The sequence below is a fragment of the Tamandua tetradactyla genome, chromosome 9 (assembly GCF_023851605.1).
Source record: "Tamandua tetradactyla isolate mTamTet1 chromosome 9, mTamTet1.pri, whole genome shotgun sequence".
Classification (NCBI taxonomy): Eukaryota; Metazoa; Chordata; class Mammalia; order Pilosa; family Myrmecophagidae; genus Tamandua; species Tamandua tetradactyla.
In genome coordinates, this window is record NC_135335.1 from 103,499,529 (window position 1) to 103,517,857 (window position 18,329).

Sequence of the window (18,329 nt, forward strand, 5' to 3'; positions counted from 1 at the left end):
ATTGCTAGTGCAACTACTGCCCCTTCGATCCCTTCACATCTCTCTCCTGGTTTACGAGATGTGGCTCTTCGTTGTTTAGAACTTCAGCCTCAGGACAGACCCCCATCAAGAGAGCTACTGAAGCATCCAGTCTTCCGTACCACGTGGTAGCCAACTGTATAAATAAACTCTAAATGGCGACAGGATGCTCAACAAGAGAAAAAACTTTTGGGGGGAATTACGTTGATAATCCGCTGGCCTTCGTGCCCCTAAACAGCTAAGAACAAGGCCTGTGGGGACCCCTTACCTAAGTATGTGATTGACAAATCATGATCTGTACCTAAGCTCGGTATGCAAAAGTCCACAATTTGTGTAGAAACTGTAAACTGTGCCTTTCAAAGAACGTGGCCCTAGGTGAACAGGAAAGCAATGAAATTTGCATGACTAAATAACAGAAGCATAATTTTATTTTATTTTTTGGAGCACTTTTTCAGCAATATTAGCAGCTGAGGGGCTCAGGATCTATTTTCATGTTTCAGTTATTCTTCCATTTCATCTTGTGATCACAAGCAGGGGGTTCTGCAATTCCGTTCAGTTTTTTGTCACTGGCTATAAAAATCAGTATCTGCCTCTTTTAGATTTGAATATGCTATGAGTAGCGGTAAATACATATATTTTTAAAGTTGATAACTTCTTTACCTTCATGTTTTTTTAAATGCCTTGGCAGTTGTGGTTCATTGTGCATTTTACTGTTGGCCCATTCATTTCGTTTTTGGAAATTACGGTTCTGTATTTTCATTTCACCTTCATTTTTGTTTAATATTCAGGGAAAGGTGATCTTTTGAAAGCAGAAAAAAAATAGAACTAGGTGTGAAGTAGACTTCATTGAATATCTTGCCATTGCAAGAGTTTTTTTAATACAGGTTTAATTTTTTTTAATTGGACTATAATAAATGCTACCTTCATTGAGTCAGTCACTGCTCTTATTGTGCAGGTTAAATATAAATTAAGTGAAAATCAACTGTTCTCTGTGATGCAGCTTACAGCCAAGATCAAGATTACTATAAAATTTATTTGAACTTTTTTTAATGTATCCATTTCTTTAGTCAAACTGTAGGAAACTTCACACCATTTAAGTCTTACTCTGTATGTAACAGTCCACTGTTCATCATCACCACTGATAATATGTAACTGCTATTTTCCTTCTGCCATGCATCATCTCCTTACAGTAGGTCTAGCCTACTGGTTAGATAAAGGAAAATTAATTTAATTACTCAACTACCAATGAGTAATGGTGTGTTTTTAAACAGTAAATTTATTCTGAACTTGAAAAATGTGTCCAGGAAGAAAAATGAAATGGAATTTCATTTCCTCATTGTTTCCTTGGGTTTTTGCACAATTATCTAATGGTTTTATTTAGCCTAGAGTTGAATTCACATGCATGGACTCCTGAAGGAAAATGGCAGCTCTTTTATCCTTTTTCGTGAGTCTTTTAAATCAAGTACTGATTAAGTATTTAATATACAACTTTATGAGATGTTAAGTTTTAACTCTTCAGAAGCCAGTTAATTGTTGCAGAGTAAAATAGAATTGGTTATTCTCAAAGACTCAGGATAAACTAAATAAGCTATGTAGAGTACATTTTAAATGTACAACACAAATTGGAAGTAAAATAAGTTACAAGATAAGTTTACAGGGATATATTGCTTGTAATTTTTAAAAGGCAGTTTTTTTTGTTTTTTTTTTATGTGAACGTGTTTCTTCGTGAAATTTTACATTCCTTTGTTTTGGAAGATTGGCAATATTTGAAGAGTTAAAAGAAAAATAGTACCGAAATGTGAAGTTTGGTAGCTCTGTGTTGTACATGATTGTCTTTTTTATTTTCTTTCTTTTTTGACTACTTAGAATTTTCGCAGTTCTACTAAGATTTTTCCCATGTCTCTCATGTGCAAGCTTTAAAAGGATGCAGTCTTGCCATTTTGTGTACTGGAAGATCATTTGTCAGATTAATACTGTGTCTGACAGAAATGTAAACTGTATAAACTGAGGAACCTCAGCTAATCAGTATTACTTTGTAGATCACCATGCCCACCACATTTCAAACTCAAACTGCCTCTAGATGTCAAAATCCATCATGTTTGAGTTTGTTTGCAGTTCCCTCAGCTTGCTGGTAATTGTGGTGTTTTGTTTGTTTTGTTTTGTTTTTGTTTTTTCCAATGCAAATGTGATGTAATATTCTTATTTTCTTTGGATCAAAGCTGGACTGAAAATTGTATTGTGTAATTATTTTTGTGTTCTTAATGTTATTTGGTACTCAAGTTGTAAATAATGTCTACTGCTGTTTATTCCAGTTTCTACTACCTCAGGTGTCCTATAGATTTTTCTTCTACCAAAGTTCACTTTCACAATGAAATTATATTTACTGTGTGACTAGATTCCTAAGATTTCCAGGGCTTAAGGGCTAACTTCTATTAGCACCTTACTATGTAAGCAGATGTTACAAAAAAAAAAAAAAAATCTCTGGGTTAAGAAAATTTGGCTTAAATGTATCCTTTGTTATTTTAACTATATCAAGATATTTTTAATTAAAATTTTTACCCCATTGAACCAATTTTATAGTATTTGTACCTATTTTGGTGTTTTGTCTTTATAGTAAATAAAAGTTTTTGAACAAAGGTCATTTGTTAATTTTTTTAAATCTTGAAATAATTTCAAACTCAGAAAAAAAGTTGCAAGAACATTATAAAGAACTTCCATACATACACCTTTCATCCAAAACCCCATTCTGGTTTCAGCAGCTGCTCAATGCAGTCTTCTGTCACAAGAGAATCCAAACCAGGAGGAATAGCACAGAGGTGACACTATGCTCTTCTCAGCGCCTAGAGGTACATGAGGTCCATTTGTTCCATTCCCAGTGACATTAACTGTGATCATTTGAGGAGGCTTCTCCACCATAAAGTTAGTCTTTTCCCCTTTATAAGTATTTCGTGGAGCAATACTTTGAGACTGCATAAATACCCTGGTCCTCATCCAAAATTAGCTCTTTTGCTGTTAGCTCACTCATAATTGCCAAGTGGCGATTTTCTAGTTCTTACATTCCTTCTTTCTTTGTTAATTGAAATTTTACTGAAAGGAAATGCTTTCTCTTTTCCTATCCATTTCTATAAAAAAGGAGTTGCTGTTGTTTCTTTTCAATTTCTAAGTACATTTTAACAAATAGTTACGGAACAGATTTTAAAGTTTGGTATAGGTTACAGTTCTATTTTTTTTTTTTTCCGTTTTTTCTTCTAGCTGCTCAAAGAAATATCAATACAGTGATTCAGCACTCATCTTCATTTGTTAAATCCTATCTTCTGTTATACTCCGCTTTTTTTTTCTTTTTTTCTGAAAAATAACATAAAAAAAAAGCAAATTCAAAGCACATTGCCAACACTTAGTTGTAAAACAGATTTCAGGGTTTAGTATGGGTTACAATTCCACAATTTCAGGTTTTTACTTCTAGCCGCTCTAAGATACTGTAGATTAAAAAAAAAATCAATATAATAATTCAGCAATCATACTCATTTGTTAAACCCTACCTTCTCTGTATAACCACCATCGCCTTTGATCTTTCTCCCACTCTTTAGGGGTATTTGAGCTATGCCCATCCTAATTTTTTCATGTTGGAAGGCACTGTTGATAATATGGCATAGGGGGATGGAACTAGTTGATGTTCTGGAGAGGCTGGCCTCTCTAGGTTGCAGGATTTATCTGGTCCAGGGACCCATCTAGAGGTTATAGGTTTCTAGAAAGTTGCCCAAGTGAATGGAACCTTTGTAGAATCTTACATGCCCTAGCGTTCTTTAGGACTGGCAGGAATGGTTTTGTTTGGGGGTTGGTAAGTTATGATAGGTAGCAATGTCTAACTGAAGCTTGCATAAGAATGACCTTCAGAGTAGCCTCCTGACTCTATTTGAACTCTCTCAGACACTAATACCTTATTTGTACAATTCCTTTACCCCTTTTGGTCAGGATGGCATTGTTAATTGCATGGTGCTAGGGCCAGCCTCATCCCTGGGAGTCATCTCCCATGCTGCCAGGGAGACTTTCGCCCCTGGATGTCATGTCCCACGTAGGGAGGAGGGCAATGATTTCACTTGCAGAGTTGGGCTTAGAGAGAGTGAGGCCACATCTGCACAAAAAAAGAAGTCCTCTAGAAATAACTCAAGCATACCTATAGGTAGGCTAAGCTTCTCCACTACATACATAAGCTTCACAAGAGCAAGCATCAAGATCAAGGGCTTGGCCTACTGATTTGGGTGTCCCTAATGTTTGTCACAGTATCAAGGGTTTTCCTGGTGATAAAGTTTAATTGTGCCTTAATTTTTTCTCCCATCCCTCAAGGGACTTTGCCAATACTTTTTAATTATCTGCTTAATACACTCTGTGATGTATACAGGCATTACATTAAACTGTACAGGATTAAAGGCCCTCATTCCTATTCTGGGCTCCCTGTGTTTGGATTGTTTAAATGATCTATCCAAACAGGTTGAGTTAGACTACATGCTACAGAAAATTTAGCAAAATAAACCTTCCTTTGGTCTCATAAAGTAGATGAGGTTCTAAAATATAGACAATGTCTTCCTTACTCTTCCTTACTTCCTTACTTCCTTCCTTCTGAATTACCTTAATCCTGACCTATTGGCTTCATTCTTGTCTCTAAATACCAGGTTATATAAAACAGGCTCTCAAAACCCAGACATAACAATTACCACTCCAGACTAAATGTGACTGTTAAAAGAGCTTAGAATCTAGGCCCCTGTTTTCTTACAAGCATTTTCTAAGTAAGACCATACAATATTTGCTCTTTTGTTTCTGGCTTATTTTGCCTCACCCAACATCCCACAGGTTCATTCACAATGTTGCCTACCTCGTAACTTCATTCCTTCTTGGAGCAGCACACTCGCATAAGTATACACCATCATTCGCCAATCTACTTCTCAGTCAGTGCATCCTTCAGCCACTTCCATTCATTAGGCATCATATATAAAGTCCAAAGTCAACAGTCCATCAACACTCAATTTTAAATAATGTCATTGTTCCCAAGAGAAAAATAAACACACCTTCACCAAATAGAAAACCTAAACCTCCCCTTAACTCTTGTCCCTCTCTCCATTATTTACCCCTGTGTTGTTGTTGAACTATTGATCTTTTCCTTTTAAACATAACCCATAGCATGCAATAGGAGTTTTCCCCCTATATCCTGAACTTATATACTCTGTACAAAATTTATACCTTTGAAGTACTTCATGCAAGAATTTATTTATATTCTTAGTTAGTCAGTGGCACACATGGGTCTATACAACCCCTTTCAAATTCACTTTCAATATGGCAATATTAGACCCACTAGTGAACTGCCTTCATTCCAATCTATTTCCTTTTATTTAAGTTCAACCTCATTAGCTCACTGTTCACACATCTCTAGCTTACCTGTATCTCTAGGTCCCCTTTATTCTGTATTATATTGATTTTATAATATATTTTATAATCTGATTTTTCCTTTATATGGTACTGATTCTTGTATTTAGGTATTTGATCCAATTTGACTTAGCTTTTGTATAGGGTATAAGATAGGGGTCCTCTTTCATTTGGCTATTGATACCCAGTTCTCCAATGCACATTTAATGAAAAGACTATTTTGTCCCAGTTCAGTGGATTTGGGGGCCTTGTTAAAGATCAGTTGACCATAAAATTGGTGGTCTATTTTTGCACTCTCACTTGGATTCCTTTGGTCAATACTTCTATCTTTGTGCTAGTACCATGCTGTTTTGATCATTGTGGCTTTATAGTAAGTTTTTCAGTCAGGAAGTGTTAACCCTCCCACTTTGTTCATCTTTTTTAGGATGCTTTTAGCATTTGGAGTCTCTTTCCCTTCCAGATGAATTTGGTAACTAGCTTCTCTAAGTCTTCAAAGTAGGTTAATGGAATTTTGATTGGTGTTGAGTTAAATCTGTAGATCAATTTGTATAGAATTGACATCTTAACTACATTTAACCATCCTATCCATGAGCAGGGACTGTCTTTCCACCTATTTAGAACTCCTTTGATTTCTTTTAGCAATGTTATGTAGTTTTCTGTGTACAAGTCCTTTACATTCCTAGTTAAGTTCATTCCTAATTACTTGATTCTTTTAGTTGCCATTTTGAATGGATTTTTTCCCTTAATTGACTCCTCAGTTAGGTCATTGCTTGTGTATAGAAACATTACTCATTTTTGCACATTAATTTTATATCCCACCACCTTGCTGAATTTATTAGCTCAAGTAACTTTGTTGTAGATTTGTCAGGATTTTGCAAGTTTAGTATCATGTCATCTGCAAATAATGAAAATTTTACTACCTCCTTTCCTATTTGGATGCCTTTTATTTCTTTGTCCTGCCTTATTGCTCTAGCTAGAACTTCTAGCATAGTTTTGAATAATAGTGGTGACAGAGGGCATCTTTGTCCATTCCCCATCTTAGGGGAAAAGCTTTCAGTCTTTCATCATTGAGTACGATACTGGCTATGGGTTTTTCATATATGTCCTTTATCATATTGAGGAAGTTATCTTTGATTCCTACCTTTTGAATTGTTTTTATGAGAAAAGGATGTTGAATTTTATCAAATGCTTTTTCAGCATCAATTGAGATAATCATGTGATTTTTCCCATTTGATTTGTTAATGCACTGTATTACATTAATTGACTTTCTTGTGTTGAAGCATCCTGGCATTCCTGGTACAAACTCCACTTGGTCGTCATGTATAATTATTTTAATGTGTTGTTGGATTTGAATTGCTAGTATTTTGTTAAGAATTTTTGCATCAATGTTCATTAGGGAGATCGGCCTGTAGTTTTCCTTTCTTATAGCATCTTTACTAGGTTTTGGTGTTAAAGTGATGTTACCTTCATAAAACGAGCTAGGTAGTATTCCTTTTTTCTCATGTTTTTAAAGAAAAGTCTGAACAGGATTGGTGTTTGTTATTTTGGAATGTTTGATAAAATTTCCTGTGAAACCATCTGACCCTGGACTTTTCTTTGTAGAAAGATTTTTTATGACTGATTGAATCTCTTTACTTGTGATTGTTTTGTGGGATCTTCTATTTCTTCTTGAGTCAGTGTAGCTTGTCATGTACTTCCAGGAATTTGTCCATTTAATCTAAATTGTTTAGTTTTTTGGCTTATAATTGTTCATAGCATTTTCTTATGATTTTTTCATTTCTTCAGGTTCTGTGGTAATGACTCCCCTTTCATTTCTGATTTTATTTGCATCCTCTTTTTTTCTTTGACATCCTTGCTACCGTTTCATCAAGTTTATTCCTTTTCTCAAAGAGCCAAATTTTGGTTTTTTTAATTCTTTCTATTGATCTTTTGTTCTCCCATTCATTTAACTCTACTTTAACCTTTGTTATTTCTCTTCTCCTATTTTTTGGGGGTTAATTTGCTATTCTTTCTCAAATTCCACCAAGTGATCAGTTAAGTCCTCAATTTTTACTCATTCTTTTTTAATGTAGGCATTTAGGGCATTTTTTCCCTTTGTGGCATCCCATAAGTTCTGATATACTGTAGTCTCATTTTCATTTGTCTCAAGATAGCTACTGATTTCTCCAGCAATGTCTTCTTTGACCCACTGGTTGTTTAAGAGTGTGTTATTTAATCGCCACATATTTGTGAAAGTTCTTGTTCTTTAGTGGTTATTGATTCCCAGCTTCATTCCATTATGATCAGAGAAAGTGCTTTGAATAATTTCAATGTTTTTAAATTTATAAAGACTTGTTTTGTGCCCCAGTATATGATCTACCCTAATGAATGAGCACTAGAGAAGAATGTATATCCTAATGTTTTGAGGTGCAATGACCTATATATGTCTGTTAGGTCTAATTCATTTACCACTTTAAGTTCTCTATTTCCTTGTTGATCTTCTGTATGGTTGTTCTATCTATAGAAGAGAGTGGTGTATTGAAGTCTCCTACTATTATTGTTGAAATGTCTATCTCTCCCTTCAGTTTTGCCAATGTTTGTTTCATGTACTTCGGAGCTTCTTGGTTGATAGCATAAATATTTATGATTGCTATTTCTTCACAGTGAATTGCCCCTTTTATTAATATATAGTGTTCTTCTTTTTCTCTTCTGATGTCTTTATATTTGAAGTCTATTCTGTCTGATATTAGTATAGCTACTCATGCTTTCTTTTGGTTACAACTTACATGGAACATCTTTTTGCATCTTTTCACTTTCAATCTATTTGTATCCTTGTATCTAAAATGAGTCTCTTGTAAGCAGCATGTAGCTGGATTATATTTCTTAATCCACTCAGCCAATATGTATCTTTTAATTGGTACGTTTAGTCCATTAACATTCAAGGTTATTACTGTAAAGGCATTTCTCGAATCCACCATCTTATCCTTTGGATTTTATTTTGAGATCTATATATTCTTTTCCCTCTTTCACTTTTTATCTTTTAAGTTACCCTTACTGGTAAGCTTCAATTCTGTGCTCTCCTCCAGACCTCCCTCTCCTATTTTTTTGTTTGTTTGTTTTTGTTTTTTTGTTTTTCAGCCAGCAGAACTCCCTCTAGCATTTCTTGTAGGGCCAGTTTCTTGTTGAAAAATTCTCTCAGCATTTCTTTGTCTGTGAAAATTGTAATCTCTCCCTCACTTTGGAAGGACAATTTGGCTGGGTACAGAATTCTTGGCTGGAAGTCTTTCTCTTTCAGGATCTTAAATAAGTCACACCATTGCCTTCTTGCCTCCATAGTGCCAGTTGAACTCAGTTTTATGTGGTTTCCCTTGTATGGAGAAGCCATTTCCAACATGGTGAGAGGAGGAAATAAGAGAGGAGGGGCAATTCTGAGCCCACAGCGAGCCAGTTCAGCCAGTAATTGTTATTTTTTAAAATGCATGTCATCAAAATACCAGTTATCAGGGAAAACAATAAAGCTAATGGATACTTACACAGCTGGCCGTCTTTCTACATCATGACTAATCTTAGGCTTGTCGATTTTAAATTTATGCTGTAAGCATAAATCTCAGAGGTTGAATAAGAGTAATGATGAGCTTTTTAAAGTAGGTGATGCCAAGGGACTCAAGTGACTACAGAACCTGAGATGAGATCAGGGTTGAATCTGGTTTTGCCATCTTTGAGCAGTGTAACCCCTGTTCAACTTTCTGAACTTCTGTTTCATATCTATAAAATGAAAGCGACAAGGTGGTGAAGAGTAAGGGAACCTATGAAAATGACCGAGAATAGTGGATGCACAATATATGTCTGTATTAATGAGTGAATGGCCCAGACTCAAATGCCTGTGGGGCTGGAATTGCACCTGGCAGAGCTTTTGAGGCCGACCAGACAGAATGTCATGTTCACAGCCAAGGGGGGCTTTGGTTGCTTATGGAAACGAAAGCCCAGTGTTGGCCAGAGGTTCTTAAGGTTTCAGAAGAAGCTAGTAATCTGGCTTCATGTGCAATTTCCTGATGTTTCAACATTGGAAACTAATTCAAAAATGTTACGAAGAACTGTAGGCCAAACTAAATACATGTGTGAGTTGGATTTGGTCTGTGGCTGGCCACTTTTTAACCTCTGTCTGGGTTCAGACAAAAGAAGGAAGGTAGAAAATTGGAGAAGAATCTCAACTTTGAGAAACTGAACCCACAACTTTTGTCTTCTCTTAAATGAGTTGAGGGAAAAGTGGAGGTGCTGATTATAGATGCTAGATAACTAATGTCTGAAGAGAAAACTGTCTAATGCATACACTAATATGAATAGCTTACCACGTGTTCTAGTTTGCTAGCTGCCGGAATGCAATATACCAGAGACGGGATGGCTTTTTAAAAAAGGGGAATTTAATGAATTGCTAATTTACAGTTCTAAGGCCGAGAAAATGTCCAATTAAAACTAGTCTATAGAAATATCCAGTCAAAGGCATCCAGGGAAAGATACCTTGGTTCAAGAAGGCCGATGAAGTTCAGGGTCTCTCTCTCAAGTGAGAAGGCTCATGGTGAACAAAGTCAGGGCTTCTCTCTCAGCTGGAAGGGCACATGGCGAACACGGTGTCATCTGCTAGCTTTCTCTCCTGGCTTCTGGTTTCATGAAACTCCCTGGGAGGCGTTTTCCTTCTTCATTTCCAAAGGTCACTGGTTGGTAGACTCTGCTTCTCATGGTTATGTCATTCTGCTCTGCTTTCTCTGAATCTCCCTCTGAAATGTTTCCTCTTTTATAGGACTCCAGTAAACCAATCAAGACCCACCCAAATGGGTGGAAACATGTCACCTAATCCAGTTTAACAACCACTCTTGACTAAATCACATCATCCAGGGAGATGATCCAATCGCAGTTTCAAACATACAGTACTGAACAGGGATTATTCTACTTTTATGAAATAGGATTTTGATTAAAACATGTCTTTTCTAGGGGGTATACATCCTTTCAAACCAGCACACCATATAACCTAATTATCCTGCAGCAGCAAATCATGCATATGTAGCATTCAAATGTGCCAGGACAGTATTACAACTAATTTTGTGAGATTTATTTCATTATGATAACTCTGTGTACATGAATTGCACAAAACTCCATCATGACTGAAACCAGTCTCATCACATGGTAGTTGTACTGGTTTAAAAGGATTATGTACCCTATAAAAGCAGTGTTTTAATCCTGATCCATTTTGTGGAGGCGCCATTTATTTTAATCCCTACCCAGTACTGTAGATTGGAAACTTAGACTATCTTCATGGCGATGTGATACACTCAATTGTGGGTATTAACCTTTGATTAGAGAAGAGATGTGACTCCACAATTCCAGGTGGGTCCTGATCAGCTTACTGGAATCCTTTAAAAGAGGGAAACATTTTGAAAAGAGCCACAAGCACCACGAGAGCCCACACAGCCAGAGACCTTTGGAGATGAAGAAAGAAAATGCTCCTGGGGGAGCTTCCTGAAACAAGAAGCCTGGAGAGAAAGCCAGCAGATATTGCCATGTTCATCACCTGCCTTTTCAGTTGAGAGAGAAACCCTGAACTTTATCGGCTTTTCTCGAGTAAAGGTAACCTCTTGTTGTTGCCTTAATTTGAACATTTTTATAGACTTGCTTTAATTGGGACATTTTCAGACTTAGAACTGTAAACTTACAACTTAATAAGTTCCCCCTTTTAAAAGCCGTTCTGTTTCTGGTATATCACATTCCAGCAGCTAGCAAACTAGAAAAGTAGTAAAGTAGAATCAGTGTTGCCCATTCTTTTTTTTTTTTAACATGGGCAGGCACCGGGAATCGAACCTGGGTCCTCTGGCATCACAGGCAAGCATTCCTACCTGCTGAGCCACCGTGGCCCACCCAATGTTGCCCATTCTTCATGGCCCTCAGCTCATACCCTTGCCAGAACTGTGGAGGTAAAATAAGGGTAAACTGAAGTTACAAGGGACAAAGCCTTCATGTTCCCAAGTTCCTATCCCACAATGCTAAAATTCCTATTAGCGTTTATTTCTGAGATAACAAAGTGCTAGTTTCCCTTAAAGACAATTCAGTTAAGATTTCTCAGTATCTATCTAGGTATACTGAGAGGATGAGAGTTGTTTCTGGGGTAAAAGGGAGAGGAATAAAAGGATGAAAAATAAGGAGGCAAGGGGAGATATTAAAAATTTTTGGCAAGGAGTGGCATGATCATACTTGTACTCTAGAAAGATCATTCTAGCAGTATCTTGAAGAAAGTATCAAGTGGGGCAATACAAGAGTTAGGAAGAAGTCAGAAGACAATTGCAGTATCCAAATTAGAATTTAGGAGGGTCTAAGTAAAGGGAGTATCATGGGATTGAGATAAAGAGACAAATTGGAGAGAATTAAAAGGCAGAATTGAAAGATCGTAGAGATGGTTATGGGAAGGTGGGTGGGGGTAGAAAGAGAATGTTGTCAAGGATGCTTCTCTTGTCTTGTCTTGGTAACCCGGGTGGATGGTGGTGCCATTCACTGAGACAAGGAAACCACAGAAAAAGCAGATCTGAGGATAAGATGTGCTTTAGGCATGTTAAATTTAAGGTGCCTGTAGGATATCCAAGTTAAAACTTCTAATAATACTGAATATATACATCAGTATCTGCAGAGATATTTTAGTTGTAAATAATAACTTTGGAAACCACCAGCAAATAAATGGTAATTGAAGCCATTTGTGTATTATTTAAGATTGTATGGGGTGATACGATGGTGGCTCAGTGGCAGAATTCTCACTTCCCATGCTGGAGACCCAGGTTCGAGTCCCCATGCCTGCCCATTTAAAAAAAAAAAAAAAAAGATTGTATTAAGTCACATGTAAATGTAGATTGATCACACAGGAATTTATTATTCTCACATGTGAGGAAACTACAGAGGAAGGGAGCCTATGGCTATTGTGTTAGCCCCTGACATCAACTATGTTCCTGTCTTTTATCTCTCTGCTCCACTCTTCTTAGTATGAGGCTTTCATCCCTAGGCTTCACCTCCAGTCTCCAACCTATAATCCAGGAAAGAAAAGGCAGAAAAAAAGGCAGTGTGTGAATCAAGAATATGCACATTTTCCTTAAAACCCTTAGCAGGTTTTCAGTTGCCTCTCATTTGGCCAGAACTTTCCATCTTCAAGGGTGTCTGAGATGACTGCCTGTCCAGTCGGCAATTTCAAGTGTCTCCCTCAATGGTAATAGGTAAGTTTGTTCCATGAGAAGCAAAGACCAAGACCAGAGCCCTGATGAAGACAAAGAATTAAGGCATTGGCTGAGAGGAAGCAGACCAGATGAAGGAGACAAGAGGTAATGTTCAGAAAACCAGGAGAGCAGGGGGTCAGGGAAATCAAGAGAGAAAAGAGTTTTAAGGAAATGCAGGAATTTCAAAAGCTGTAAATGTCTTAAGATAAGGACTGAAGTCTGAGAAGCTGAATGCAAAGGCCAATTCTAGTGGGGCAGACTGAAAAGAAACAAGATTGTGGATATGTGAAGATGATTACAGCCTATTTTGTCAAGAAGCTTGTTGAGGAGTAAATGTGACATAGAGAACTACTCTGGAGGGGGGGCATATACCCAAATAAGAAAACACAAATGCTTAGCTTGACTTGAAAGGCTCTACTCATGGTCTGGCTTCTGCCCACCTCTCTCACCTCCTAAACTATCACTTTCTCACAACCAACATACCTTACCACTTATATGCTATTTCCAGCCTAGGGTATGGTTTGTCTTGCCATCACACTCTTCTACCAGGAGACTTTGCTTGGCTCACTCCTACTGGTTTTTCAAGACTTAATCTTAATTCCTCTAGAAGTTACTCAACCCAGGCTGAGTCAGATGATTCTCTCCTATAGTGCTTTAGCTACCCATGACTCAACTTCTTTTGGCCCTTCCCACTTATCTCTCTTATACTATGAGACTGTGAGTTTTGCTCCTGTAAGACCAGTGTCTTATTTATTTCTGTGTCCCCCCATGACTAATACACTGGCTGTTACATACTCAACTTAAATTTATTGAACTAAATGGCAAGGAGAAACTATAGACTACTAAACTGATTTCTAATTTCATTAAAATATTTATTACTTATATAACTTATGAGCACAGTTTTCTGACTGTATTCCCTTAGTGGGATATCTTCACAGGAGAAATAATGCAAAGAATAATATGCAAAAAAACATTGGTTGTGGTTGTGGCATTGGTGTTTTAATTCTGAAAGTATACTGTAGAATAGAGGAAATAAGTAAACATATGGATGTTATCAGGAACAAGGGCTCTCACTGTGGAAGAAAGGAGATAGAAATATGAATGGGAGAAGGTGAGGAAGAACCAAATGGTATTAAATTTGAATTGGAGATTAACTCATGATATTTTAAGTATTAAGTTCCTAGTAACAACACACCTGGCTCCTAGATCTCGGCTTCTAAAGCCTACTCCCTAACTAAAAGGAAATAGGACTCCTGATATAAACAGCTGGTACCAGATCTGGGGCAGGAAGGTAGAAAGTAAGCCTAGCATATTTTCTTGTTTAAAAAATGCTCAAAGACTAATGGGAACATGTGAAAAGGACACAGTTGAAAGAGCTCTTTCAGCTCAAATTTGGGGAAATTCGATCATCAAAAGGAATAATAATGGCAATGGATTATAATACACAATAAAAAAAAAAATCCATGAGTCCACAGTGATTACTAGAAAGAAGCAAATGGGGAAAGAAAAGCTGTTCTTTACAGAAGAATGCCAACTCTAATAAATGATCAACTTTAAACAGAAGGAGGGATAGAAGTAGAAACTCATCTTTTTACAAACCTAAGTGTAATAATTGACCCAGACAAGAATCCCAATTGATACTGAAATTATTGGGTGAAAAGCTGTTAGGAAACAGGATATTCTCATGGTCTCAGAGCATCACTCCACCAATTACTTATTACCAATGGAAGCCAAATATGTTTCAATGCAAATCTGTTAGTTTCTACTTTTACAAAGTGGCCACAGATAGCATAAGCAATAGTAGGACAACCTGACATCCTGTGACTGCTGATGTGATGCAAAGAAGCACACCTCGTGTATATATATAAAAGTATATATATATTTAAATATATTGTACTTTTTTTTTTTTTGCCTGGGCAGACACCATGAATCTAACCTGGGGCTCTGGCATGGCAGACAAAAACTCTGCCTGTTGAGCCACCATGGCCCGCATCATGTATATATTTTGCAAAAAGTGTTAAATGAATTGAATCACTAGGAAACAGAAAAATCCTGAACATGGAACATCATGCAAGACAACTGGCCTGAAAAAGTTTCATGTCATGATAAACAAATAAAACCAGGGTCTATTATTGCTCTAGGTTAAAATAGAACAATAATAGAGCAATAAGTGATTTTGATCCTAGATTAGAATCTAAAACCAAATAATTAAAAAAAAGCTATAAAAGACATTTTTAGAACAATTATGGAAATCCAAATATGTACTGTATAGTCTTGATATTGAATTACAGTGAATCATTAAAGATGTAATAATGATATTCAATTATGTAGAAGAATGTGATTATTCTTGAAAACTTGGTTCTGGAAATCATGTTCAAATGGAAAGGCAAAAAAAACCATACATATATGTATGTATGTGCATATATGTATATACATATATACGTGTGTATAAGTATATTTCTGTATATATTCATGTATATACACATACAGAGAATGTTGCAAAAAAGACAACTGGTGAACCTAAATAAAAGATATATGGTTGTTCATGGTGCTTTTGTAAGTTGACATGTTTTTTGGTTCTGCCTCATTTCTTTTTGTATTTTATCTTGATTTCCTTTTTGTTTGGTTGGTTTGGTTTTTGTTTTCCTTTTTTTGCAGCTGAGTTCCCATATTTCAGCAGCAATTCAGCCTATGCTAATTGACCAACAGTGGAAGAATTATTTAGGCAACTAAACAACATCCAGAAGAGGGCAGCAGAGTAAAACTTTTCTTTTATTAAAGGGTTCTCTTTAACAGTGTGTTGAGTTTTCCAGATATCTGAAAACCAAACTTCACCTCACACCTTTCTCAGGAATAAAGGAAAAATCCAGGGACCACTCTGCTGCCTGCCAAGCCGGCCATCCAACCATCATATGCCCAACAATCCATCTATTCACCCACCCACCCAGCCATCCATCCATCCATCCATGCATGCATGCATCATGCTAACCACTGCTCCTCCAAGCTTCCCAAACCCTATTTCTACATGCTAGTCCTCTGCTTAATGACCTTCAATGACTATCACCTGCTAACTCAAATCTCAAGTTTTCTAGTGGTCTGACCTTATTTGCCTAACATCTTTATTTCTTGTTATTCCTAACATATAATTTCTCCTTTACCTGGATCGTTACATTCTTGCTCTCTGATCCAATTGTGTTTGATCCCACTTCTGCACATTTGCATATGCCAGTTGTTTTCAAACTTTTTAGTCTCATAATTTGATCTCATAAGCAGATGAGAATTCCTGCCCTAGAATTTTCCAGTGGACACTTAAGGCTGACATACCAGTTGTGTACTACACAATTCTACAGGGCATCGTTAACATTGTAGTCATAATAGATTTGTATATTTATTACATTTATTTTCCAGTAGATGGCAGTAAAGTGGCTGGAGGAATGGGTGATTTTTGCTAATTCATACAAAGACTAGCAGAGACTATTTTTTCCTTTCTTTTTGTGCAGTATTTTAGGTCCTATAGCACAAAATGACTTCAAAATACTTTGTGTCTAATTTTATCAATATGCAATATATGAGTGTAATTCATGGAATCGGCATAAACTTGAACATTCAGGGAAGTGACTTGTCACATACTTCTCAAAATTTTAATCACAATTCATGGTTCTATACTCAATTCTCAAATGGTTTGGCCTCGGGATCCCAATACACTTCTTGCGAAACTTCCAGGTCACTGTTCAAACTTTGTCATCTCCTTTTCCTGCCTTGATGCTCTCATCCTGTCTTTTGGGTAGACACTCTCTAATTTATATCTCCAGCCATGGCCTCACCTCATAGCTCCAGATGTGGATATTTGACTACTTACCTGACATCTCTCATTGGCATTTAAAATATCACCCTCCCACATCCAATCCATCAGCAAGTCCTGTCAGCAACTCCGCCAAAATACAAGCCCAATCTACCCACCCTTAACCATCTCCACAGCTAACCAGTTTAGTCCAAGCTATCATCGTCTCTCACCTGACTAATGAGTTAGCCACCTAAATGGACTTTCTGGTGCAGTGACTGTCGGCTTAATCTATTCTTCACGTAATATCCAAAGTAATTTTTTAAAAGCATAAATCAGATCCTATCACTCCCCTGCTTAAAACCCTCCAATTGCTTCCTATTACACTAAGAATCCCAACTCCTCACCATGACCTTCAAGGCCCTACATTACTTGGCCTCCTCTCTATTCCTCTGATTTCATCTATCCTTGTGTCTTACTTATTACATTGCAGCCACATTGGCCACCTTTTTCTTGCTTCAACACATCAAGCGCCACCTCATCTCTGTGCCTTTACATTTCTTATCCCAAGAGTCTTCCCTAGATCTTCCTAAGTTTGGTGCTTTCTTGTCATTTAGGCCTCAGTCAATCATGCCATCATTCTATCCAATACTGCTACCCCTATCTCCCAGGTCAGGTCCTAGTAAGAAACAAACAACACATACAACAAATTGGAAGTGTATAAATGTATGGTCAGCATTAGGATAGAACTATAGGGTGGGTAATACTGGGGCACTATTACCACCCCAAGGCAGAAGGCTGAAAAAAGGACCTTTGGCCAGAGTATAGCTGGTGCCAGGAAACCCACACCTCAGTCTTTTCCCTCTGTGCAGTTTCCTAACAGAGCTCCACATTGGTTCACTGACTGAATCTACCAGGAAGGAGGAGGACAAAGAAGTCTGTTGGCGTGGTTCAAGCCAGTTAGATCCCAGACCGTAGTTAGTCCTTTTGGGGGCTAACTCTCTTCTGGATATCTTGCCTTGTTTTCTTCATGGCACTAATTATTGTTTGACATTATTCATGTGTTTACTCAATCTGTCTCCTAGAGTAGGTGCTCAATGAGTATCTGCTGAAAGACTGAGTCACATCTCATTTTGGACTCTAAAAGTTACAATCCTTCCAGGTACACATGCCCTATTTGTGGATTTTTAGGACTCTGATATTAAAGATTATCTTTCCTACATAGTATTTGTGTGGTTTACAGCATAAATTAGCTTAAATGCAAAAATACAGCACACATATTCTTATTCTCATTTGGATAGGGTATTTGGGGAAACTAGAATCAACAACAGAGGGTAGATGTACAGAACTAGTGAGAAGAGGATAATTGTGGACAACAGCACAGCTCCATGTCTACATATGTTAACCTTTTCCTTGTTATGACATATTATAAAATTGTCTGCCAATCTGTTGTTTCTGACTTACTGCATTTAAATGTTTATGTAAACTATTAAATACACAAATGCCAAAAAGGAAAATTAGAAAATATTTTGAACTGCATGACAAATACAACATACCACAATTCCTGGGATTCAGCTAAAGTAATACTTGGATGGAAATGTATAACTTTAGATACTCATATTAGAAAAGATATCAGTTTAAAATTGGTGGCCTAGGTCCTACTTTAAGAAGCTAGAAAAAGAAGAGCAAAGTAAATCAAAGTAAGTAGAATAAGGAAATAGTGAAGATAAAAACAAAAATGAGCAAAATAGAAAATAGATGAATAATAGAGAAAATTAACAGAATTCAAAGCTGTTTCTTTGCCAGTTCAAGAGATGAAGAAAAAAAGAAAGAGAACACAAGTCACCAAAATAAGGAACAAAGGTGGGGTTATCACTATACTGACA

The 18,329-nt window shown here is 36.9% G+C and overlaps 1 protein-coding gene and 1 long non-coding RNA gene across 7 annotated transcripts in view; one reads left to right on the forward strand and one right to left on the reverse strand.

The window, feature by feature from the left end:
* The window catches only part of MAP3K1 (mitogen-activated protein kinase kinase kinase 1), an 81,025-nt gene extending 78,370 nt beyond the window's left edge, over window positions 1-2,655 (forward strand). For all 5 annotated transcript variants that reach the window (XM_077117187.1, XM_077117184.1, XM_077117186.1 and 2 more), the window contains exon 20: window positions 1-2,655. In XM_077117187.1, coding sequence (XP_076973302.1) covers window positions 1-150 — 150 coding nt within the window. In that variant the 3' untranslated portion in view covers window positions 151-2,655.
* LOC143647331 (uncharacterized) overlaps window positions 16-18,329 on the reverse strand; it is a 27,834-nt gene continuing 9,520 nt past the window's right edge. Inside the window, exon 3 of one of the 2 annotated variants that reach the window (XR_013157982.1) lies at window positions 16-3,363. This is a non-coding gene — a long non-coding RNA (uncharacterized LOC143647331). Of the gene's footprint in view, window positions 3,364-12,268; window positions 12,476-18,329 lie in introns of those variants that run through there. The other variant, XR_013157983.1, reaches the window with a different exon arrangement.